At 44.0% G+C, this 19,609-nt stretch overlaps 1 protein-coding gene across 8 annotated transcripts in view; it reads right to left on the minus strand.

Moving 5' to 3' along the window:
• Nucleotides 1–18,787, minus strand: part of FMNL2 (formin like 2) — a 446,274-nt gene extending 427,487 nt beyond the window's left edge. For 5 of the 8 annotated variants that reach the window (XM_063933532.1, XM_063933537.1, XM_063933533.1 and 2 more), the window contains exon 1: nt 18,212–18,787. In XM_063933532.1, the coding sequence (XP_063789602.1) occupies nt 18,212–18,328 (117 nt within the window). In that variant the 5' untranslated portion in view covers nt 18,329–18,787. The remainder of the gene's footprint in view (nt 1–18,211) is intronic. The other 3 variants (XM_063933536.1, XM_063933538.1, XM_063933539.1) reach the window with 1 other exon arrangement.
• Nucleotides 18,788–19,609: the final 822 nt, after the last annotated feature.

The following is a 19,609-nucleotide window of genomic DNA, read 5'->3' on the forward strand; positions in this document are numbered from 1 at the left end:
GGGAAACACTGACAAAAGGGCACCCCTGCAAGTACCCTAACGCACCCAGTTTTGGAAACACTGATGTAGGGACACCCCTGCAAGTACCCTAAGGCACCCAGTTTTGGAAACACTGAATTAGGGGCACCCTGCAAGTACGCTGAGGCACTCAGCTTGGGAACCACTGACGTAGGGTATATAAAAAAATTGATGAATAAATGGGGGAGTTAGTTTCGAAATGATGCATTTTAACGTGTTCCATGTACTTTTGATGCATTGTACTTTTACCGCTCCAGACTGAAATAACATATTTCTCATGATTTAATTCACACTATCAATAACATATTGTTAAAAGTGAAACACATGGAAAACACATTACTAAAGCACATTTAAAGCACACATTAGTTTAATACATTATTCTCATTTTACCAGCACATATGTGTGAACAAACCCTAAGGGAAATCTTGTAACGAACAAATAGCAAAGTAAATTAAATTTAGGTTGTGGGTCGAGGTGCGGTGTGAAAGGGGTATATTTCCATTTCCCGGGTATTTCAATTTAGGAATAAAGCAGGGTAATTCCCGGTTGAAGTGTAGTGTAACCGAGTTGCCAGGTTGATGCGACCTGGTAAACGTTCACACTATAGAGAGAGGCGACACTAGAGGTACAACCAGCGCTTAGAGATGATCTGATCTCCTGGTGCCACCTCCGCACACGTCATCGCGCACGTCACCAACCCGGCATTTTACTAGGTTGGTGCCACCAGTCTGAAAGGGGTCTCAAGCAGGTCGCACCTGAGAAGGACCGGTGTACAAGTCCTCGGTGCAACGCTCGTTAGAAATGTGACATAGAAAAAATTAAATACAAACTTATCAAGAACAGATTAATTTTTTCCTGCAGGTACTTCAAATATCTACACCTATTATGCTGCACACGTTGGATTCCCACAGTACTGACACAGAAAACTGGTACACCCATCTGACATGATGTTTATTTAGAAAGTTCCTCTTGCTTCCTCTTAGGTGCCAAATATAATAAAACAATTAAAGGATCCTATTTCCACTAATCCTGCAAATCTCTGCTAATCAGGACTCTTCACCCTGAGAAATATGCGTTCTGTGCTATGGTGCTCATACACACTGGGATTTGTAATAAAATAATCTCATTGGCTGCAAATAGCCATGTGTATGGGCAGAATGGGAGTGATGCATCGCTCAGTGCAAATCACCTGTTCCCACATTACATGCAATTTTGGATTCTGTGAGGTGAATACAAATTGGCATAGCAATAGTCTGTCATATTCTGAGTAATAAAGATATGGGAACCTACCACTAAAGCTGTAAATATTAACGGCACACCAGAATAATTAAAAACAATCTGATTTCATTAGTCATCAATATATAAGAAGTGATGAAATAAAGATATGAATTAATCATAAGCAGGCCTTCTGCAAAACTACTATGTTATATGGGAAGACTTAGGGCCTAATTCAGCAAGGGTTGTAGTTGTGCCAAAAATCGGACAACTACAACCCTTAATACTGACATGCGGAAGACGCCCAGCACAGGGAAAGTGCACCCCGCAACCGGGTCCCTGCCCCCCCCTGCTAACATTGCGAGCGCTTCACTAAGCAGCGAAGTGCTCACATATTAAGGGTAGCCCTCTGCTTGCGCAGCCTTGCTGAAAAGGCAGACGGCTACCCGCCATCTTTTGGGTTGCAGCGGCTGCATGTGACGGGCCATGCCCCCCAAACGTTGTGTCAAAGTCCACAAAACGCACATACACAGAAGTGTGGAAATCTGCAAATAGCGATTTCCGCACTTCTACGGGGCTTACTGAATTTGCCCCTAAATCCTCATGGACACAAAGTATACATGGGGCAAGAAGAGACGTTGCATCTTTTCTGATTCTCATTTATGTTTCTGTTTTCCTTCATACCAGAGATTTTCAACCTTTTACAACACACGGCACACTAAACAAGATTTACTATATTGCCAAGGCACACTCAAATATAACAGTGATGCATGGTGCAGTTGTGTGTCCTAGGATGTCAAGTCACAGCTTCTCCATAGGTAACGCCTGAGCCACATCTGAGAAGGCCAGAAGAGCCCAACACGGCCAGGGCCCAATATTAGAAATGGCTCTGCAACCACTAAACCCACCAGTATTGATCTTTCCAGGGCCTCAGTAGCGGCAAAACAATGACGGGCCTGGCTGTGCTTCTATGGCGGCACACCTGGAGACTGCTCAGGGCACACTAGTGTGCCACGGCACAGTGGTTGAAAAACACTGATCTATACATAGCCTGAGGAACCAAGTCCTTTCTACCCTATACTACACAGCTAACAGCAGATTAGTGATCGGTTGTCAGGGATGGGTTGGGGTGACCGACGGTTCGATTGGGAGACCTCCGGTCACCATACCAAAGCCAGGACCTCGGCTTTTAGATGGCCGTGGGGGGGGCGATTGCAACTAAGCCCCTTGCAGGCTCGGTGGCTCTATTCCCACTCTATAGGTGTCACCCAGGAGTGAGAATAGTCCCTGTTGGTCGGCATGCCGACTGACGGGCTATTCAGCGGTTGGGATCCTGCGTCGGTGAAGTCACAAACGCATCCCAGTTGTCATGGATTACAGCACCTCACTGCTTTTTGTACTGTTTCCCAGTTTGGCAGCAGCCATGTCTCTGTAGGAGACTGTCTGCACAAATTTGATTGGGTGTGGATCATAGAGTCGACCACACTTAGGTTGATAATCATTAGGTCGACCACTATTGGTCGAAAGTGACTAGGTCGACACCTGAAATAGGTCGATACAGTCATTAGGTCGACATGAACAAGGTCAACATGGAAAAAGGTCAACAAGGTTTTTAAAAAAAAATTGGTGTCGTTTTCTTCGTAAAGTTACCGGGAACCCCAATTAGCGCACCGTGTCCCCTCGCATGCCTCGCTGCTTCGGGCTAGGTGCCTTACTCTGCTACCGCTGCGCTCGGCACATGTTACTATTCCCATTCATAGTCCATGTGGATCGTAAAGTATGAAAAAGTTCAATAAATGAAAAAAATGTGAAAGACCCATGTCAACCTACTGACCATGTCGACCTATAGACCATGTTGACCTAATGCATGTCGACCAATAGTGGTCAATCTATTGACTATCGACCTAAAGACCGAATACCAATTGGTTGATACCCCCTTGGTCTTAATTGGTGTGTGTTTTATACATGCAATGGATATTTCCTGATATTTGGGGTTATTAGTCACCGAGCCATCTTACACATATCCACACTACACAAATAAAAGGCACGAAGGAGGCGCATGTGGTTTTACTCAAACCCATGGCTCCAGCACTGCAAGGCAGGAATGCTAACCACTGTGCCGTATTGATAAGATGAATTAAAAACAAGATAAAAAATGATGTTCAAGCCAACACTAATAAGTCATTGGGGGGAAAGGGGGGAGGGGGAGGGGGCTAGCGCAGACTACAATGTTTTTAAACTAGATTGTTACAATTTCAGTGAACTCTCTCTAGGAAAGAAGTATAATGTTTAGGGAAAACATTAGTATAGTCTTATATCCTACCAGAAGGCAGTATTAAATACAATAGACCAGGCATGTCCAAACTGCGGCCCTCCAGTTGTTGTGAAACTACATATCCCAGCATGCCCTGACACAGTTTTGCTGTCCGAGACTGCTAAAGCTGTGTCAGGGCATGCTGGGATGTGTAGTTTCAAACTGCGGCCCTCCAGTTGTTGTGAAACTACATATCCCAGCATGCCCTGACACAGTTTTGCTGTCAGAGACTGCTAAAGCTGTGTCAGGGCATGCTGGGGTGTGTAGTTTCACAACAGCTGGAGGGCCGCAGTTTGGACATGCCTGCAGTAGACTATGCCCTGTGCCAGAGAGATAATTGGCGATCACACCCCCCATTTTACGAGTAGTATGCCTCGTGGGGAAGGGGTATGACAATATTGATACCAGAGAAAGCCCATGCTATGATGCCCCTTCCCACATTATATACATTATATATTACAAATTGGACACAAATCCTCTTTGTACTACATTCATGCACTTAACTTGAGAGCGCGTTGTTATTCCGTTACAATACCCTTTATTAAATAACACATTTCAACATACTGCCATACCCAGGATTCAAACCTATAACCTGTTGAATTCTAATTAAACACCCTACTCATGGAGCTATTTGATCCTGCATAAAAACTATGAACACTACTGTATATGAAGCTACTGGTAATTTATAGAAAAAAATAATCAGCATTGCAATTGAGCAGATCTCTGTAATGTGCAGCCACACATCCGATCTCTTCTAGCCACAAAATACATAGATCTGCTGAGCCACAATGCTGATAATTTTTTTACAAAGTACAAGGTAAATTGCAAATAGTTAGAATTCTCTAGCTTTCTACGCAAGGGCAGATAGCTCAATGAATAGATTGTCTGACTGCAATGCCACAGGTAATAGGTTCGAATCCCGGGTATGTCAGCATCTTGAAATGTAATAAAGGACAGTGCGACTGAATAAAAAATAAATCTCAAGTTGAGTTCATGAATGTTGTATAGGTATTAATGACCGAAGGGGTTTGGATAGGGCATAGGGGCGGTCAGGAGATGCTGAGCTTCAAAAACAAGTGCTGCCAACAGCGCCCCCCTACCCTGCAGCACTATGTGCAGTGCCCCTTCCGCACACACCTAGTTAGGCCCTGATTCAGAGTTCCCTTTTAATGGTAGTAGCCCTATAACAGAAATAACTTCATTGAGGGCAATTGTTGCTCTGTTCATAATCAGCCACCGGCATCTGCATTTTAACTCGCAGCCCCAGGAGGTGGCGAGATGAAATGTGAAAAAAGTTACCCGTTTAGGTGCCCAAATGGCACTTTTCACATCGTACCCCACATTTTGGTCAGGTTTAGACATTTTACTCAGCTAAACAGAGTCTGTATAGGTGCGATAAGCGCATATAAAAAAAAACTATTGAATTGCGCCTCCTCTCCCCCCCCCCCCCCCCGATCTCCTGTCACCAACTGAAATGCCCCCACTGACCGCTTTTCACATACATTTTTATCATAATTCGGACCATAGTAAATATTGGAAATGTCTCAGAATGAAGGAGAACTCCAGTCTTCATTCTACGTTTGGGTGAATCCTATCTTCTTTCACACCATATTCTTCCAGGAACCACAAATCAAAGGAGTTGTGCACCCTGGCTCCATCAGTTCTCCAAGACACTGACTGAGGAGAGGAGGGATGGTTTTGTCTGAAAACTAGGGGGAGATTTAGAAGAGCTTGGAGAGAGATAAAGAACAAACCAATCAGCTCTTAGCTGTCATTTTTCAAACACAGCCTGTAACATGAGAGTTAGAAACTGATTGGTTAGTACTTTGGGGGAGATGAATGAATGGGTGCTATGGAGTTTTCCGGTAATGTGCACTTTATGTGCTGCAGATACCGCTTCACGCCATATATGAATATAACAAAGTGAACAAAATGAGGCGGGCGATATGCTCCTACTTGTTCTACATGGCACTAAAGTTGTGTTCAAATTTATGAAACAGGAAAATGGGGTGGTTGTGAAGGAAATGGCGCTACCTTTACTAGGGGTGAGGGTGAAGATAGAGATCCAAAGTATACTTGGCAGAAACAACCAGTATAAGGTTCTCTATCCAGTTGGTGGCACTGGCCTTTTCGTGCAGTGTAACTTTCGATTTCACCAGCTCAGCCTGGTGCTGCAGCAGCTCCTTCCTCTTATCCCTATGCAATGTTCTCTTGTTGCATTTAAATAAAGTTTGTGTGTTTGCTTTCTTTGTTGATAAGGAGTGAGGACGCAAGCACCAAATAACACCCGCAGGTGCTGCTGAAACCTTTTGACTGGCATTTGTGCAGACTGCCTGTAAGTGCCGGTCAGAGCTGCCGAAAAAGGCAAAGTGCACTTCACTGGAAAGGAGAATTAACAATCTCCCTCTTGGTCAAATAAACTGATAAAACATTGAGGGTCATTCCGAGTTGATCGCTCGCTAGTAGTTTTTAGCAGCCGTGCAAACGCATTGTCGCCGCCCACCGGGGAGTGTATTTTCGCTTTGCAGAAGTGCGAACGCTTGTGCAGCAGAGCGCCTGCAAAATCTTTTTGTGCAAAACAAGACCAGCCCTGGACTTACTCTTTGTGTGCGTTGATTCTAACGTTGGAGGGACGGCTTTTGACGTCACACACCAGCCCAGCGTTCGCCCAGCCACGCCTGCGTTTTCCCTGGCACGCCTGCGTTTTTCTAAGCACTCCCTGAAAACGGTCAGTTACCACCCAGAAACGCCCACTTCATGTCAATCATCCTGCGTTGTGCCATGCGACTGAAAGCTTTGCTAGAACCTGTGCAAAACCGCAAAGAACTTTGTACCGGTACATTGCGCGTGCGCATTGCGGTGCATACGCATAAATGACGATTTTTAGCCTGATCGCTGTGCTGCGAACAACGGCAGCTAGCGATCAACTCGTAATGACCCCCATAATACGGTAATACTGTGTCTGGACCTGCTTCACCACAATAATGGGCGAAGCAGGTCCAGACAATTACAGATCGTTACACGCATGATCATACATTTCCCCCTTTATCTTTCCCTACTTTATGTCTCTCCAAGCTTTGATAAATCTGTCCCTTATTTAGGGGTCTACTCATTAAACAGTGAAAAGTGTGGAGAAGTGTGCCAGTGGAGAAGTTGCCCATGGCAACCAATCGGCATTGAACTAACATCTATAATTTGCATACTATGCAATTGTACGAAGCAGCTGATTGGTTGCCATGGTCAACTTCTCCACAGGCTCACTTCTCCACGCTTTTGACTGCTTCATGAATAGACCCCTAAATTCTTCTTTGATCATAATACAGTCGCATTACATACGTGCTTTTATCAAATCCTAACTTATATGAGCTACATAAGAAAAACAGAACAGGAGAAAATACACTTGTCATTGCAGGTTATTGCCAGAAATCTTCAGGCACGCAAAGCAAATCCCCACCCAGCTCTCGGAGCAGCGATAACACATAGGTCTGGGAACTTATCCCGGATCCCATGTGTTTTCGTCTGAAAATGGAACATAGGATAGCCCAATAATGACCATCAGGTAAAATTGCGATATTAGCCCATTTTTTGGGGCCAAAATATTTTCGTGGCTAACAGGATACCCCCCTAAAAGATTTTGGAATGTTAAACCCTACTGATTATGAATTCACTGCATATTTCTTGTTTAAAATATTTTGTAACCTTGTACCAATTTTGTGCGAGTCTATTGGTCCCTACACACTGGCAGATCCACCGCAGAGCTGCCCGACGGTGGATACGGCCGACGGTCAACCCGGAGGCGGGGGGGAAGGGGGGGAGGTGACGGGGGGAGTGAAGTTTCTTCACTCCCCCCGTCACCCGGCTCCATAGCATTGCATGTTAATATGGACAATCTTGTCCATATTGGCCTGCATGCATAAGCGACGGGGCACCAACGATTAACGAGCTCGGGGCTGCGCATCGTTAATCGTTGGTGCCTACACACTGCACGATATGAACGAGTTCTCGTTCATTAATGAATGAGAACGTTCATATCGTGCAGTATTATCTGCCAGTGTGTAGGGCCCTTATGTTTCTTACAGAACTTCTTCTTTTACAACTTTTTAGTGACTTTTTTTTTTATTAACTCCATATATGTAATAGACTCAAAGGCTATTTTTGTCCATCTGTATTTCTGTGCCCAGTGAATATCTTCCTGCTTCCTGTGGCTGAATACACTGGGCACAGAGAGCATCCTGCGGATCTTCTCTTGCAGTGACAGCGAGTGAGAGCTCTAACTAGCAGCTAGTATACTAGTACTGTATCTTTAAACTCTGCTGATACATGTCAGTTGAAATATCCAGGTCACAAGTATGTAGGTTAAAAGGCAACAGTAATGTTGATGATAATAAGTCATAAATATATAATTTGTGTGTTTCGAGTTAATGGTATAACTATTAAGTGGGGCAGATGCACTACGCCTGGAGAAGTGATAAAGCAGTGATAAACAAGGGATAAGTTGACGGTGATAACACATCAGCTCCTAAAGGGGGGTACATACGGAGAGATCTGTGCTTAAAATCTAAGCAATCTGACTAGATTGCTTAGAACTTAAGCACGGATCTCTCGTGTGTATGCGCCCCAGCGATAGCGGTCGCTTACTTCAGCGCTGTGCGAAGTGAGCGCCCCCTCCCCCTAGCTCAGCACACATCGCGCAGAGCACTGAGCGGGGGGAGAGATGTGTGCTGAGCGGTCTGTGATAGATCGCTCAGCACACATCTCTGTAGTGTGTACCTCCCTTAACTGTCATTTCCTCCTTAACATGCCCATCATTACGGGTCTTATCATCCAGTCATTATCACCCAATCAATGCCAATCATTACAGGTTGCCAATCACCTTGCACTTATCACTGCTTTATCACTTCTCCAGGCTTAATACATCTGCCCCACTGTGAGATAAACCCTAGGTGAGGTGTTTACCCTATCGGTTGGAATTCTCCCTATTTAATGACTACGGGGGGAGTCTATTTAAGGAGGATCACAGTGATAAATGTAATTGCATTATGGATTTAGCCGGGCATGCAGCAGAACTTTTTTTTTTTCTTTCAGTTGTTTAAACAAAGCATTCTTTCTGAAACAATCACAGGTAGATTGCTTTTTTAGTATTTAAACATCTATTTGTTTTAACTATTTTATTTATTACATTTTGGATTGTCAGTGGCGCTAGAAATCCAAGTCCAGCCTGGCAAAGCAGGAAGTTCAGCCATACTGCTGCCAGCCAGCATCGCTGTGGTGCCCCTGCAATGGTTTGTTAGTAACTTGCGGCAACTGAAGAAAATCTTTACTATCGTTGTATAGGTTGATGCAAAAGGCAGCACAGCTGTGTCTGAGAATGAGGTAATACCACAGGAGGCGTCTTGATTAAAAAGTGGCCTACTGCCGGCATCTCAGCTCCAATTTCTGAAAACACAGCATCGGATCAGCATTGCAACCATCAGTGACAGCATCAGCTATCTGAGTAAGCCTAAAGTTACTCAGAATGGCCGCCACATCTCTGCTGAGGCCACTAAATCTACATCGGATGAGGCCAATAAATCTACACTGGAAGATGCCGACAGTGACCTCAGTACTCCCACAAAACACGCCTCAATTTTGTGAAACGGTTCCCATCTAATTCCCCAGCTGTCAATCAGGCTGCGGCTTCCCCCACACTGCGTCCGGAACCACAGCAGTATCGCGTCACTTGCACATCATCACATTGTAGTTCCAGCACAGTTTACAAAATATTTGACCAAACTGGTTCAGCATCCGTCGTTGAACCAGCCCCACTGAAAACAGACCATTAAGTCTGCATGCATACATTTTCAGCACAACAAATGGCCATTTATGGACAAATAAAGTGAAAATAATCCTTATTTGTAAATAGGTGTAACTTTGCTTTATGACCTTCATTGCCACGTCCCTAGCTAAACTCAGTAATGAATATGGCTGTGGAAAGATTTAGTGAGCCCATTGCACGCACATGAGACTCTAAAGAGAGCAGAAAGGGCTGTTTGAACAGACATTGTGAGACGATTGTTCCAGCGGGCTTTTGGAGGCACAGAAATGCTGAGTCTGTACTGCGCAGCCATAGTCTCACGTCACGCTCTGAGACAAAGGAAATTCGGGACCACTCACTGCTGCCAAGCGTATGTGAAGCCCAAATACATTTGGCAGCGAGTGACCCACCAAGCTGCCAGACTATTCGTTTCAAATAGTTTTTATTCAAATGCAGCATTCATAACACATAAACAATGTAACCCTGACTACATATATGTATCTGGGCTGAGGGATGAGGACCGGATAGTAAAAAGGTGAATTGGACAATATCTAGGTAAAAAGAATACATAATACACTTAGCTTAAATCCGGAATGTGTCTATTAGTGGGAGTGTAGAAAACGTGCATATGACTGATGCGGGCAGAGCCCAGAGTTACTAACTGGCCGTAATTTCCAGAGACAGTCACAGGTCTTATACACTTGTTATAGAACTATGTGGATAGGTCCCATTTTTTCAATAGTGATGAACTATTCCGCACTTAGCTCATTTCTCACTATCTCTTCCTCTTATCTGGTGATACAGTATATAACGTTAAATGGACAATACTTTAACATTTAAAATGCAAAAGTATGGTAATACAACCAGGTTCGGCAATGGAATGTGAAGGTTGCCCTGTTCATAGCATTTCAGGTCAATAGTGTCTGTGGAATTACATGTCCAGTGTTGGTAAATACGGAACCCCATCATCAAAATTTCAATGGCTACATTTACGTTCTGAAAACAGAAGCCATCGAGCAGATATTAAACTGAAGGTGTGTACACACGGTGAGATTTATCCTTGCGATTTTGACTACATAGTCAAAATAGCCAGGAAAATTAGTGCAAATCGCAGGGTATTAGCCACTTTGCGATACCAATGCAATCCTGATGCGTGGTCCCGCGGGTCGGTATCGCAAGGGTAGATAGACTGCGCAGGCAAGTCAGTTTTGACTATGTAGTACAAAGTATAGTCAAAATGGGCACTTATTAAAATCGCACATAGCCAATATCGCAAGCACATAGTCAATATCGCTCAGTCCATATCGCACAGTCAAAATCGAAGATAGCCCAAATCTCACCGTGTGTATGCACCTTTAGTGAAAGGTATATTTGAAATTGTCAGAAAAGGAAACCATAGAAGGCATAGAGGAGAGTGATGGTGAGATATGGTCATGGTCCGATCAGATACACAATCCAACATGATCACCATCCAATATATTCACAGAGAAGCTGATTCAGCATTAGTTGAAAGTAGATTAACTTGTTCTTGTACAGTAAGCATGTGCAAACAGAGAAGATACAGAGTCATCCCTGCAGGATCTCCCTCAGTGAAAAGTTAAATTGTAGGCAAGTAAGCTTCGGCCTTCACACTTTTTAGGCCCAGATTTATCAAGCCTTGCAGAGGGAAAAAGTACCAACCAATCAGCTCCTAACTGTCATTTTTCAAACACAGCCTGTAACATGACAGGAGCTGGTTGGTTGGTACTTTATCACTGTGCTATTTATCACTCTCCAAGGCTTGATAAATATGGGCCTTATTCTTTGCTCTATGCCCTGCTGAGCTTAACCTATAGCTCAAGATCCTATAGCGAAATTGAGTGTAATATATGGCCCTCTTGAACCCCTTGACGGTTATCAGATTGCCCATCATCAATCTACAATGGAGGCATAATTGTCCAAGTGGTTCTGTTAATATGATACACTCACTGAAGATTAATCTGTAGCAAATACAGGTCTGCTTTGCATTTTATTTTCCTGTTCAATCATTTCAGCATTGTATTTAATAAACCCCCCATCCTTATTATCCATCAGACACTATCCTGGAAATATAACGCACAGGTAAAACATATGATGCCCTCACAGATTGTTATGTACATGTCCAGCAATGACTACTGGTGAGAAGAATGCACAATGCACTGGGTATTTCCAACCAAGTGGGTGCTCTGCAGAAAGACGCACAATAATCCCTTTCATTTCAGCATTTAAGATTAAGCTTGTGACTTTGTACTAGGCTATTCTCAGCACACAGAGGCCCAGAGCCAGTTACACAAGCAGTTTGACAGAATTGGTTCATACTTTTTCTGAGCAAGGTCCAGCACAGAAACCATCATTAAATTGATTAGGCAATAAAGACCACTGACCATGTCATTTGATTTTAAGGTTAAACAATTTACATACATTTTATTATGAGCCCCAGGCCAGTAATTCTAGTGTGCATTTTTTATGTAAATACTGCCTGCAATAATAACATTAACGAGGTTGACATTGGGTTTCAAGGACTGAATACTATACTCCAGCCTGTAAAAAACATAAACTTGATCAACAATATTAATTGGCTTAATTCATGTGGAGGCAGCCATTTTGTAGGCGGAAACAGCAATGATGAGAATGTAGCCAATCGGCTTACTAGGAGCAGTGAGGTGCAGCACAGATGAAGGGGCCAAGTGGGAGGTTTCCTTTTGTACCAGCAGGTTTACACGCAACTAAAGAGCCCTCTGTAGCTTTCATTATGTACATCACCCTAAGAGGTTCCTTGTGTAAGGGAACTCTGTTTCCTCATGTACGTGCACCATAAGAGTACCCTAACAGCATCTAAGGGTTTGCTCATGCACATGAATCCTAAGGGTTTCCGTGTCTACATACACCATAAGGTCACCTTAATGTTGTACATGCACCCTAGATATATACATGCACTTTAAGGGTTTCCTGTGTACATAAACACTTAAGGTGCCCATACACTACTGCGACTTCTCCAAGGGAAGAAGTCGCATATGTCTCCCTTGATCTGCCCAGCAGCTTCTCAGTTGGCAGGATCACATACGATACATCGTGTGCAGTCCATTTTGCATATGATGTATCCCAGCTAAGGCTGCCGGATCCGAGAAATCTATAGTGCAGCCCTTGCAATCTACAGGCACCGATCCGATGAGCATCGGACCATGCATCAGATTGGATTCACATTCGATTTGCCACTTTTAATCCGATTTTTTGGCCTGATGAGCCGAAATCAGATGAATAGTGCCCAAATCGAATTAGTGTATGGACACCTTAGGGCAGGGGTGGGCAAACTACGGCCCGCGGGCCAGATGCGGCCCGTGAACTGAAATGACAAGCGGCCCGACTGGCTGAGCTGCTTGTGATTGCATTGCATGACCTCTGAGCCATGAGCGCTGCTGAGGAAGCCTGGTCATGTTGGGTACAGCTGGCCAGATTACCTGTGATATCAGGCGCTGTTGGGGGTGGAGCCAAAGGCAGAGCGGCAGCGTGGATGCGGGCGGCGTGTGGCGGGCAGTTTGAACACATGCAGCAGCACAGGCACATCACTATCTGGACTCGGGGAAGAGCACCTAAGTAAGGTACATGTTTGGATGGTGGGTGGCAGCGGGAACTGCCTGGCAAGGGGGCAGGGGTGCCCAGTGTGGGGGTGCCAGGGCGGGGGCAGCTGGCATTTCTGTCCAGGGAGGGAATCTGGTAACTTTGTCTGGGGAGGGGAGCTAATTATTTTGTCCACGGAGGGAGAAGATGATAACTGTAAAAAGTTTTTTTTTTTAATTATTATTATTATTATTATTATTAAATGTGATTGTTAGCAAGTGGTGTTTTGACACCTGACTATTCAATGTCGGTGGCAGTAGGGAATGGACTCGAAGCATAATCTGCGATAAGTACCCTGCTGGAGCCACATTGTTTTGTGTGTGGCCCTCGAATATTCACTGGAAAGTGTTAAGTGGCCCCCCAGCTGAAATAATTTCCCACCCCTGCCTTAGGGCATACTTGCTATTCTCTAGGAATGTCCAGGAGACTTACTAATTTTTTTCTAAATATATTTTAAAACTGCTAATACAAAAAAAAAACCTCACTAACATAAGCCAAAGTACCTACACACAATTTTTCTGTGCAGTGATTTTTTTTTTTTACTTTGAGCCAATTATAAGATTAGAGAAAATGCTTTACAATCAAGGACAAAGTACAAGTTTTTGCTTTCGCTTTTACGGCTTTTGTTTTTTAACACCTTTTTGTGGAAGGGCCTTACAGGGAAAGAACTATTGCAGAAAAGCAGAAAGTTATTTTTCAGAAATGTTTCGGTGTGATCATAGGAGAGTCATGTTTTTCCAAGGACTTTTTCTGTGTTAAAAAATTAATCATGTGCTTTTAAAGTCTATACCCACAACCAGCTATATAAACACCAGCCAATGAAAAACACACTACAATAAAAAAAAAAAATGTCGCGAGCACTGAAACTATTAAAGATATTTAATGACATTTTTCCCCATGAGATAATATACAATTAATAAACATTTTCACAAAAACAGAATTGAAATCGCTAAAGAAACATCTTGTCAACATAAAATTTCTTCAAGCTGACATTCTTCAAAAATAATCTTTTACACCGGACTCAAGGTATGGAAAGAGTTCCATATATGTTTGTAAATAACACAAGCATTTCCATAGTATATAAACATGTCACCACTATAACTTGCGGGCAGCCATTTTTATGAGAGTTTAGACTATGGTTGATGATAGATTCAAGTGGCCTAAGGGACCTTTTACGTTAGGGGGAGGAGCCACGACACAAGGGGGATGAGCTAGGCCAGCGGGATAGGTCCACTACTATCCACGCCACCAACTATTACCTTTAGTAATCAGGTGGCGAGCGAAACGGGCCACCGAGCCCGAAGCAAGGCCAGCTAAGCGTGGCGAGCGAAGCGAGCCAGCGGGGGTACTTTTCAGGTACCCAGTTCAGCCGTAGCTCCTCCCCCTGGTGACGTGTCTCCTTTCCTAGTGACGTCAGAAGGTCCCTTCTCCCACTCCGATTTAGAACCAACCTTTAGATCAGAGGTCCTCAAACTCGGTCCACGGGGGCTCACACAGTGCATGTTTTGCAGGTAACCCAGCAGGCGCACAGGTGTATTAATTACTCACTGACACATTTTAAAAGGTCCACAGGTGGAGCTAATTATTTCACTTGGGATTCTGTGAGGAGACCTGCAAAACATGCACTGTGTGGGCCCCCGAGGACCGAGTTTGAGGACCTCTGCTTTAGACTATCAGTCCATTAGCACTCTGCTGCTAGGCCATGAAGAAACTCTACAAACGTTCAAAAATACAAATTACCTGTGAATTTTTGTAAAATATATATTTTTGCTCAACCATTACAACAATATAAACTTCAGCTTGACATGAATTCCCCCAAGCGTCACATTCCTCCCTGAAAGAGGGGATTAACACATCGAAGTAGGACTGAAACAATCATCAAATTAGTTTACAAGTGACTTGTCAGCACTGGGCGCAGATTACAGCAGGAAAGCATCACACAATGGCAGAGAACATAGAGACACCCTCCAAACTCGCAAGCCAAACTTTTCAGTATCCACATACTGAGTACCGTTATCAATACATCACACTCACGGGGATGGTATAATTCCCATGTATACATATTACGTGCTGCTGAAATCCATAGTGGACCAAGGGGGAGATTTAAAGCTTGGAAAGAGATAACATGGAGAGAGATAAAGTAACAGCCAGTCAGCTTCTAACTGCCATGTTACAGGCTGTGTTTGAAAAATGACAGGTATGAGCTGATTGGTTGATACTTTGGGGTCTATGTGCTGAGCCTTGGAGATAAAGTACCAGCCAATCAGCTCCTGTCATTTAAAAAAAAAACAACCTCTAACATGGCAGTAAGGAGGTGACTGGCTGGTCATTTATCTCTCTCCACTTTATCTCTCTCCAAGGATTAGTACATAGACCCACATTTCTCTCTCTCTACAAGCTTTGATACATCTCCCAACTCTAAATGGCATAATCAGTAACTGAAAAAGTGGAAACTATGGGGCTAATTCAGACCTGATCGTAGCGCACGGCTACGATCGATCAGCTTCCCTGACATGCGGGGGGACGCGCAACACAGGGCTAGTCCACTCCGCATGTCAGGCCCTACCCCGCCACACAGGTACAAAAGCATCGCACGGCGTCGATGCTTTTGTACCTGACCAGTAGCTCCCTACTAGCGCAGCTCCTACCCGACTCCGGGTCGCAGCGGCTGCATGTGATGTCACACAGCCACCGTGGCCCGCCCCCAGCACGGTCCGGGCACGCCTGTGTTACCCGGACCGTGCCCCTAAAACAGCAGCCCAACACCTGTGGCCCGCCCCCTCCCACCCAGCGAACGCCTCTGCCTCTCAATCAGCAGAGGCGATCGCTGGGCAGAGATGCCGATTGCATGCACCTGCGCAGTTCAGACCTGATCGACCGCTGTACGAAAACACACAGCAGCAATCAGGCCTGAATTAGGCCCAATATTCAGTGAGGATCTACAATGCAGTTCTGCACTGAGAATATGCTGTTCAGCACAACCCTGCTTAAAACGACATCAATGTAATTTTCAAAGAGAGGGAATAATATGACACACCCTTCCCCAATTTTTTTTTTACATAGAAGACTAATCCCCCCCAAAAATACTGTTTTATTATATTATCACCTGCAAAGACGTGATATCATCATGCAAACAATTTCACAAAATAAATGATATTCTCTTGTTATGCTAAACTGCTTCTGTTTTCAGGTTGTCCCTCTTAATAAGCAAAATTGTAAGACCTAAAACCCCCCAAATAATTTTGGGGGCTGTGTTTCAAAGGGGCCTACAGCTGCTACCCACTTGGTTAAATAGGAATTTGGCTGTCAGATGTAACACAATTATTTCACTGTATATATTTTCATTGGGCATGGACGGCTGATTGTTTTACTAAGGAAACCCCTGTCACATCTGAACAAACATGGTACTCTGTAAGCTGTGAATACTAACATTGCTATGTTAATGGCTCAGCCATGCTCAATAGCCTCAGAATGGAGGTGTGAGGCCATCAATACTAATGAAAGCCAGTGAAGAATGCCTCTTGGCGACAAAGAAGTTTATCCTTATGAAACTGAAACAGATAAATATAAAAACACAACAAAACCATTGTTTGCAATAAGTAAATACAAGGCTTCTTTAAGAACAGACTTGGCAACCTGTGGTTATCCAGCTGTTGTAGAACTGCAAGTACCAGTATGTCATCAGCTGCTGATTCATTAATCCTGCTTTAGGCACCAGAAAAAAAAAGACAAATGCAAATGCCACACGTGGCTTATCGTGATCCCAATCTGCTGTGACGTGTTTATTTAATGGCGAGTGAATACGTTACTACTAGTGTGAGAGTTTAATTGACATGGAAAAAATGCAGTAGTATTTACAGTGTGCCAAGCAAGTTACAGAAGGTGTTCTAGCACCATAACCCACATATGAGGGTGTGTATTACCATAGATAACACTAGAAATCCAGCTTTACGCTCTCATTTTTTTATACCTATTCTTTAATAACTGCTGTTAGTATGTTCTAAGTATATAATACTATTCTTGTACAAAAAAAATACTTTGTAACATCAGCAAAGTGCCAGCCTACATTCTGCTACTGCCTTGCAGAATGACCGGGTCAAATAATAACTGTATCACCCTTTTCCTTTTTTTTTCTTCTGTGTTTTCCTTTTCTTTTGCTAGTTTCATTAGCAGCCACCTATTATGTTGGAGAGGGCTCTGGATAAACAGTGATTGGACAGATGGGGTGCACACATCACGCCTGATGTGCCCAGCACAGACAGCAGTAGCATATGACTGTGACACTCCATGGAACAATTACTAGAACCAGTGATGCAATATTAGCATTTACTATAAACGTGACTTCAGTACAGTACCAGGTGGAAACCCACATGCCAGTCCATGCTGGGTGACAGTTGCAGCTTATCACCACATTGTGTGGACCTGTTGTAAGGTCCTACTAAGCTCCTGCTAATAGCACTGTGGCTTCTGTCAATCAGACTTGTCCTGCATTTGTACCACATCCTGGGCTCCCACACTTCCAGGCTTAGAAACGTGTACAGAATCACAATCACATCACAGTAACCTACTGGACCCAAGTACACACAAAGTGCAGCTGCATTACCAAGATGAAAGTTAATATTTGATAAAACCACAGAGGACTTGCAATAGACACCACACCTCCAGACTCACAGTAAGTGACACATTGTCACCTTGGGCACAGGATACTGCCTCTAAATCTCAGTGATACTCATCTCCACATCCTCTTTCTAAAGTCAGTGTCTTTCAATTTAAAGAAGTGACACCCTACAGATGTTAATGAAATGCAGATTTCTAGTGCCCCCTCCCCTTATCCCCCACTACTGATCGGAGACAGCTCGTCCAAGCAGTGACTTTTATTTTTTTTTACAGTATAATAATATCTCCACATGGGACAACATGCCGTTTTCTTACACTACAAAGGAATTCCCAATTGAAAGGGCTGAAAGGATCCAGTAGAAACGTGCTTAGCTGAGCCACCCCTTGCAAACAACCAGACAATGGGGCTTTTCCAAGGCAGCTTCCAGTGCAAATTGTAGTAGAGAGTGCAACAGCAATATACCCTCTACCTATGGACGCAGCAGCAGTAGCCTCACTCAGCCACTGTAACGTTAGGAGGCTGAATGTAGGGACAGCACTTTCTGCAAAGGACAGCCATCAGCACAATGACAAATCAGGGGGTCTTGTCCAAGACCAGCAGTGGTCTGAGCACTCACCAAGACGATGGCAAACCTCTCCTCCAGTTCACCTGGCTCAGGCATGGGCAGCTTAAGGGGCATATTGTGTGCCCTGAAATCAGTCTGGTTAGAATCCATGCTGCCTGCATTCCCCATGATGTGCAGCCTCTGCAAAGGCCACCTCCACCCCTCTCCTCCTGGGCACAGGGATCCGCAAGCCCCCAGCACACAGCTGCTCCAAACTGTCCACCAATGCCTATCCAATGTGGTGATGCCAGCAGCAGCAGTAGTAGTAAGAGCAGAGGCAACAGCTCCCTCCAATACAATAGATCCAAGGCTCCTTCTAGCACAGCGGCAGCTCCTCCACCTTCCCGGCCCCTGGTGCCCTCCAGAAAATGTCCGGCTCGCTTCCTAGAGAAGGGATAGGAGGCACGGGTGGCATCTGCATGTTGCACAATGTGCCTGCACACCAGCTCTCCTCCCAGCCTGGTGCTGCTGCTGTGCTGCTAGTGTGAGCACAAGAATCTCCCCAGCCAGCGTGAGTGCAACATGGAAACTCCCTTTATTGTCCAAGGGAAGACAAAGGCTCCCTCTAGTGATCCTGCTGCAAGCGGTGACTCCGGAGAGGTGAGGCTGGAAGATGTTCCTGGCAGCCCCAGCTAATGTCTCTCACCATTATATAATGCACATGAAGCAGGATTACAGTGAGTGGGGGCAGCAGGCAAGGTGGGGCACTCCACACTCAGCAATATCAGCCAAAATACTACTGACAATGCTAATATGTAATATTATGTCATATTTATTATTATTATTATTATTATTATTAATAATAATAATATTCTCCCAAAAGTGATTTCAAATTAGCATATATACAGTTACACTTAACTTCTAATAGGATATGGGAGCCCATTTATCAATATGACTTGATAACAAAGGTTTCTCACAACAATAGTAAATCTTTTTTTCTGCCAATTCATCCATATACTGTCTGTCAGATCCTGGTGGGGGTACAGTGTATATGGTTTAACTGGTGCATGTACAGTGTGGCTGGAAACCCAGACTTAAAATAGACTAAAATTAATAAAAAAAATAAAAATCAGAAAAATGTTTGTGAAATATAGAAAAAAAGTATTTTAAGAAGGTATACATGAAGAAAATCGCTTTATATAAATATGAAAACAGTTTTTTTTCACTACAGAGTCTCCGCTATGGCCTTCATGCGATGGATCCTTATACCAGTAGCGCTGTCTTTATTGAATAATAGCTAGCTTCCCCATGCAAATCTGTCAGCGGAGACCGCCAGCGATGGCTACTGCAGTTGATATTCAATATACTTTTTTGGAAGGTCATAAATAGACCACTTAGATTTCCAAATGCATAGTCCACACTCCCTCTTGCCCTCTCCTCTTACAGTTGCCATGTCTCCTCGCTGATTAC

The sequence above is a fragment of the Pseudophryne corroboree genome, chromosome 7 (genome assembly GCF_028390025.1).
Source record: "Pseudophryne corroboree isolate aPseCor3 chromosome 7, aPseCor3.hap2, whole genome shotgun sequence".
Taxonomy (NCBI): domain Eukaryota; kingdom Metazoa; phylum Chordata; class Amphibia; order Anura; family Myobatrachidae; genus Pseudophryne; species Pseudophryne corroboree.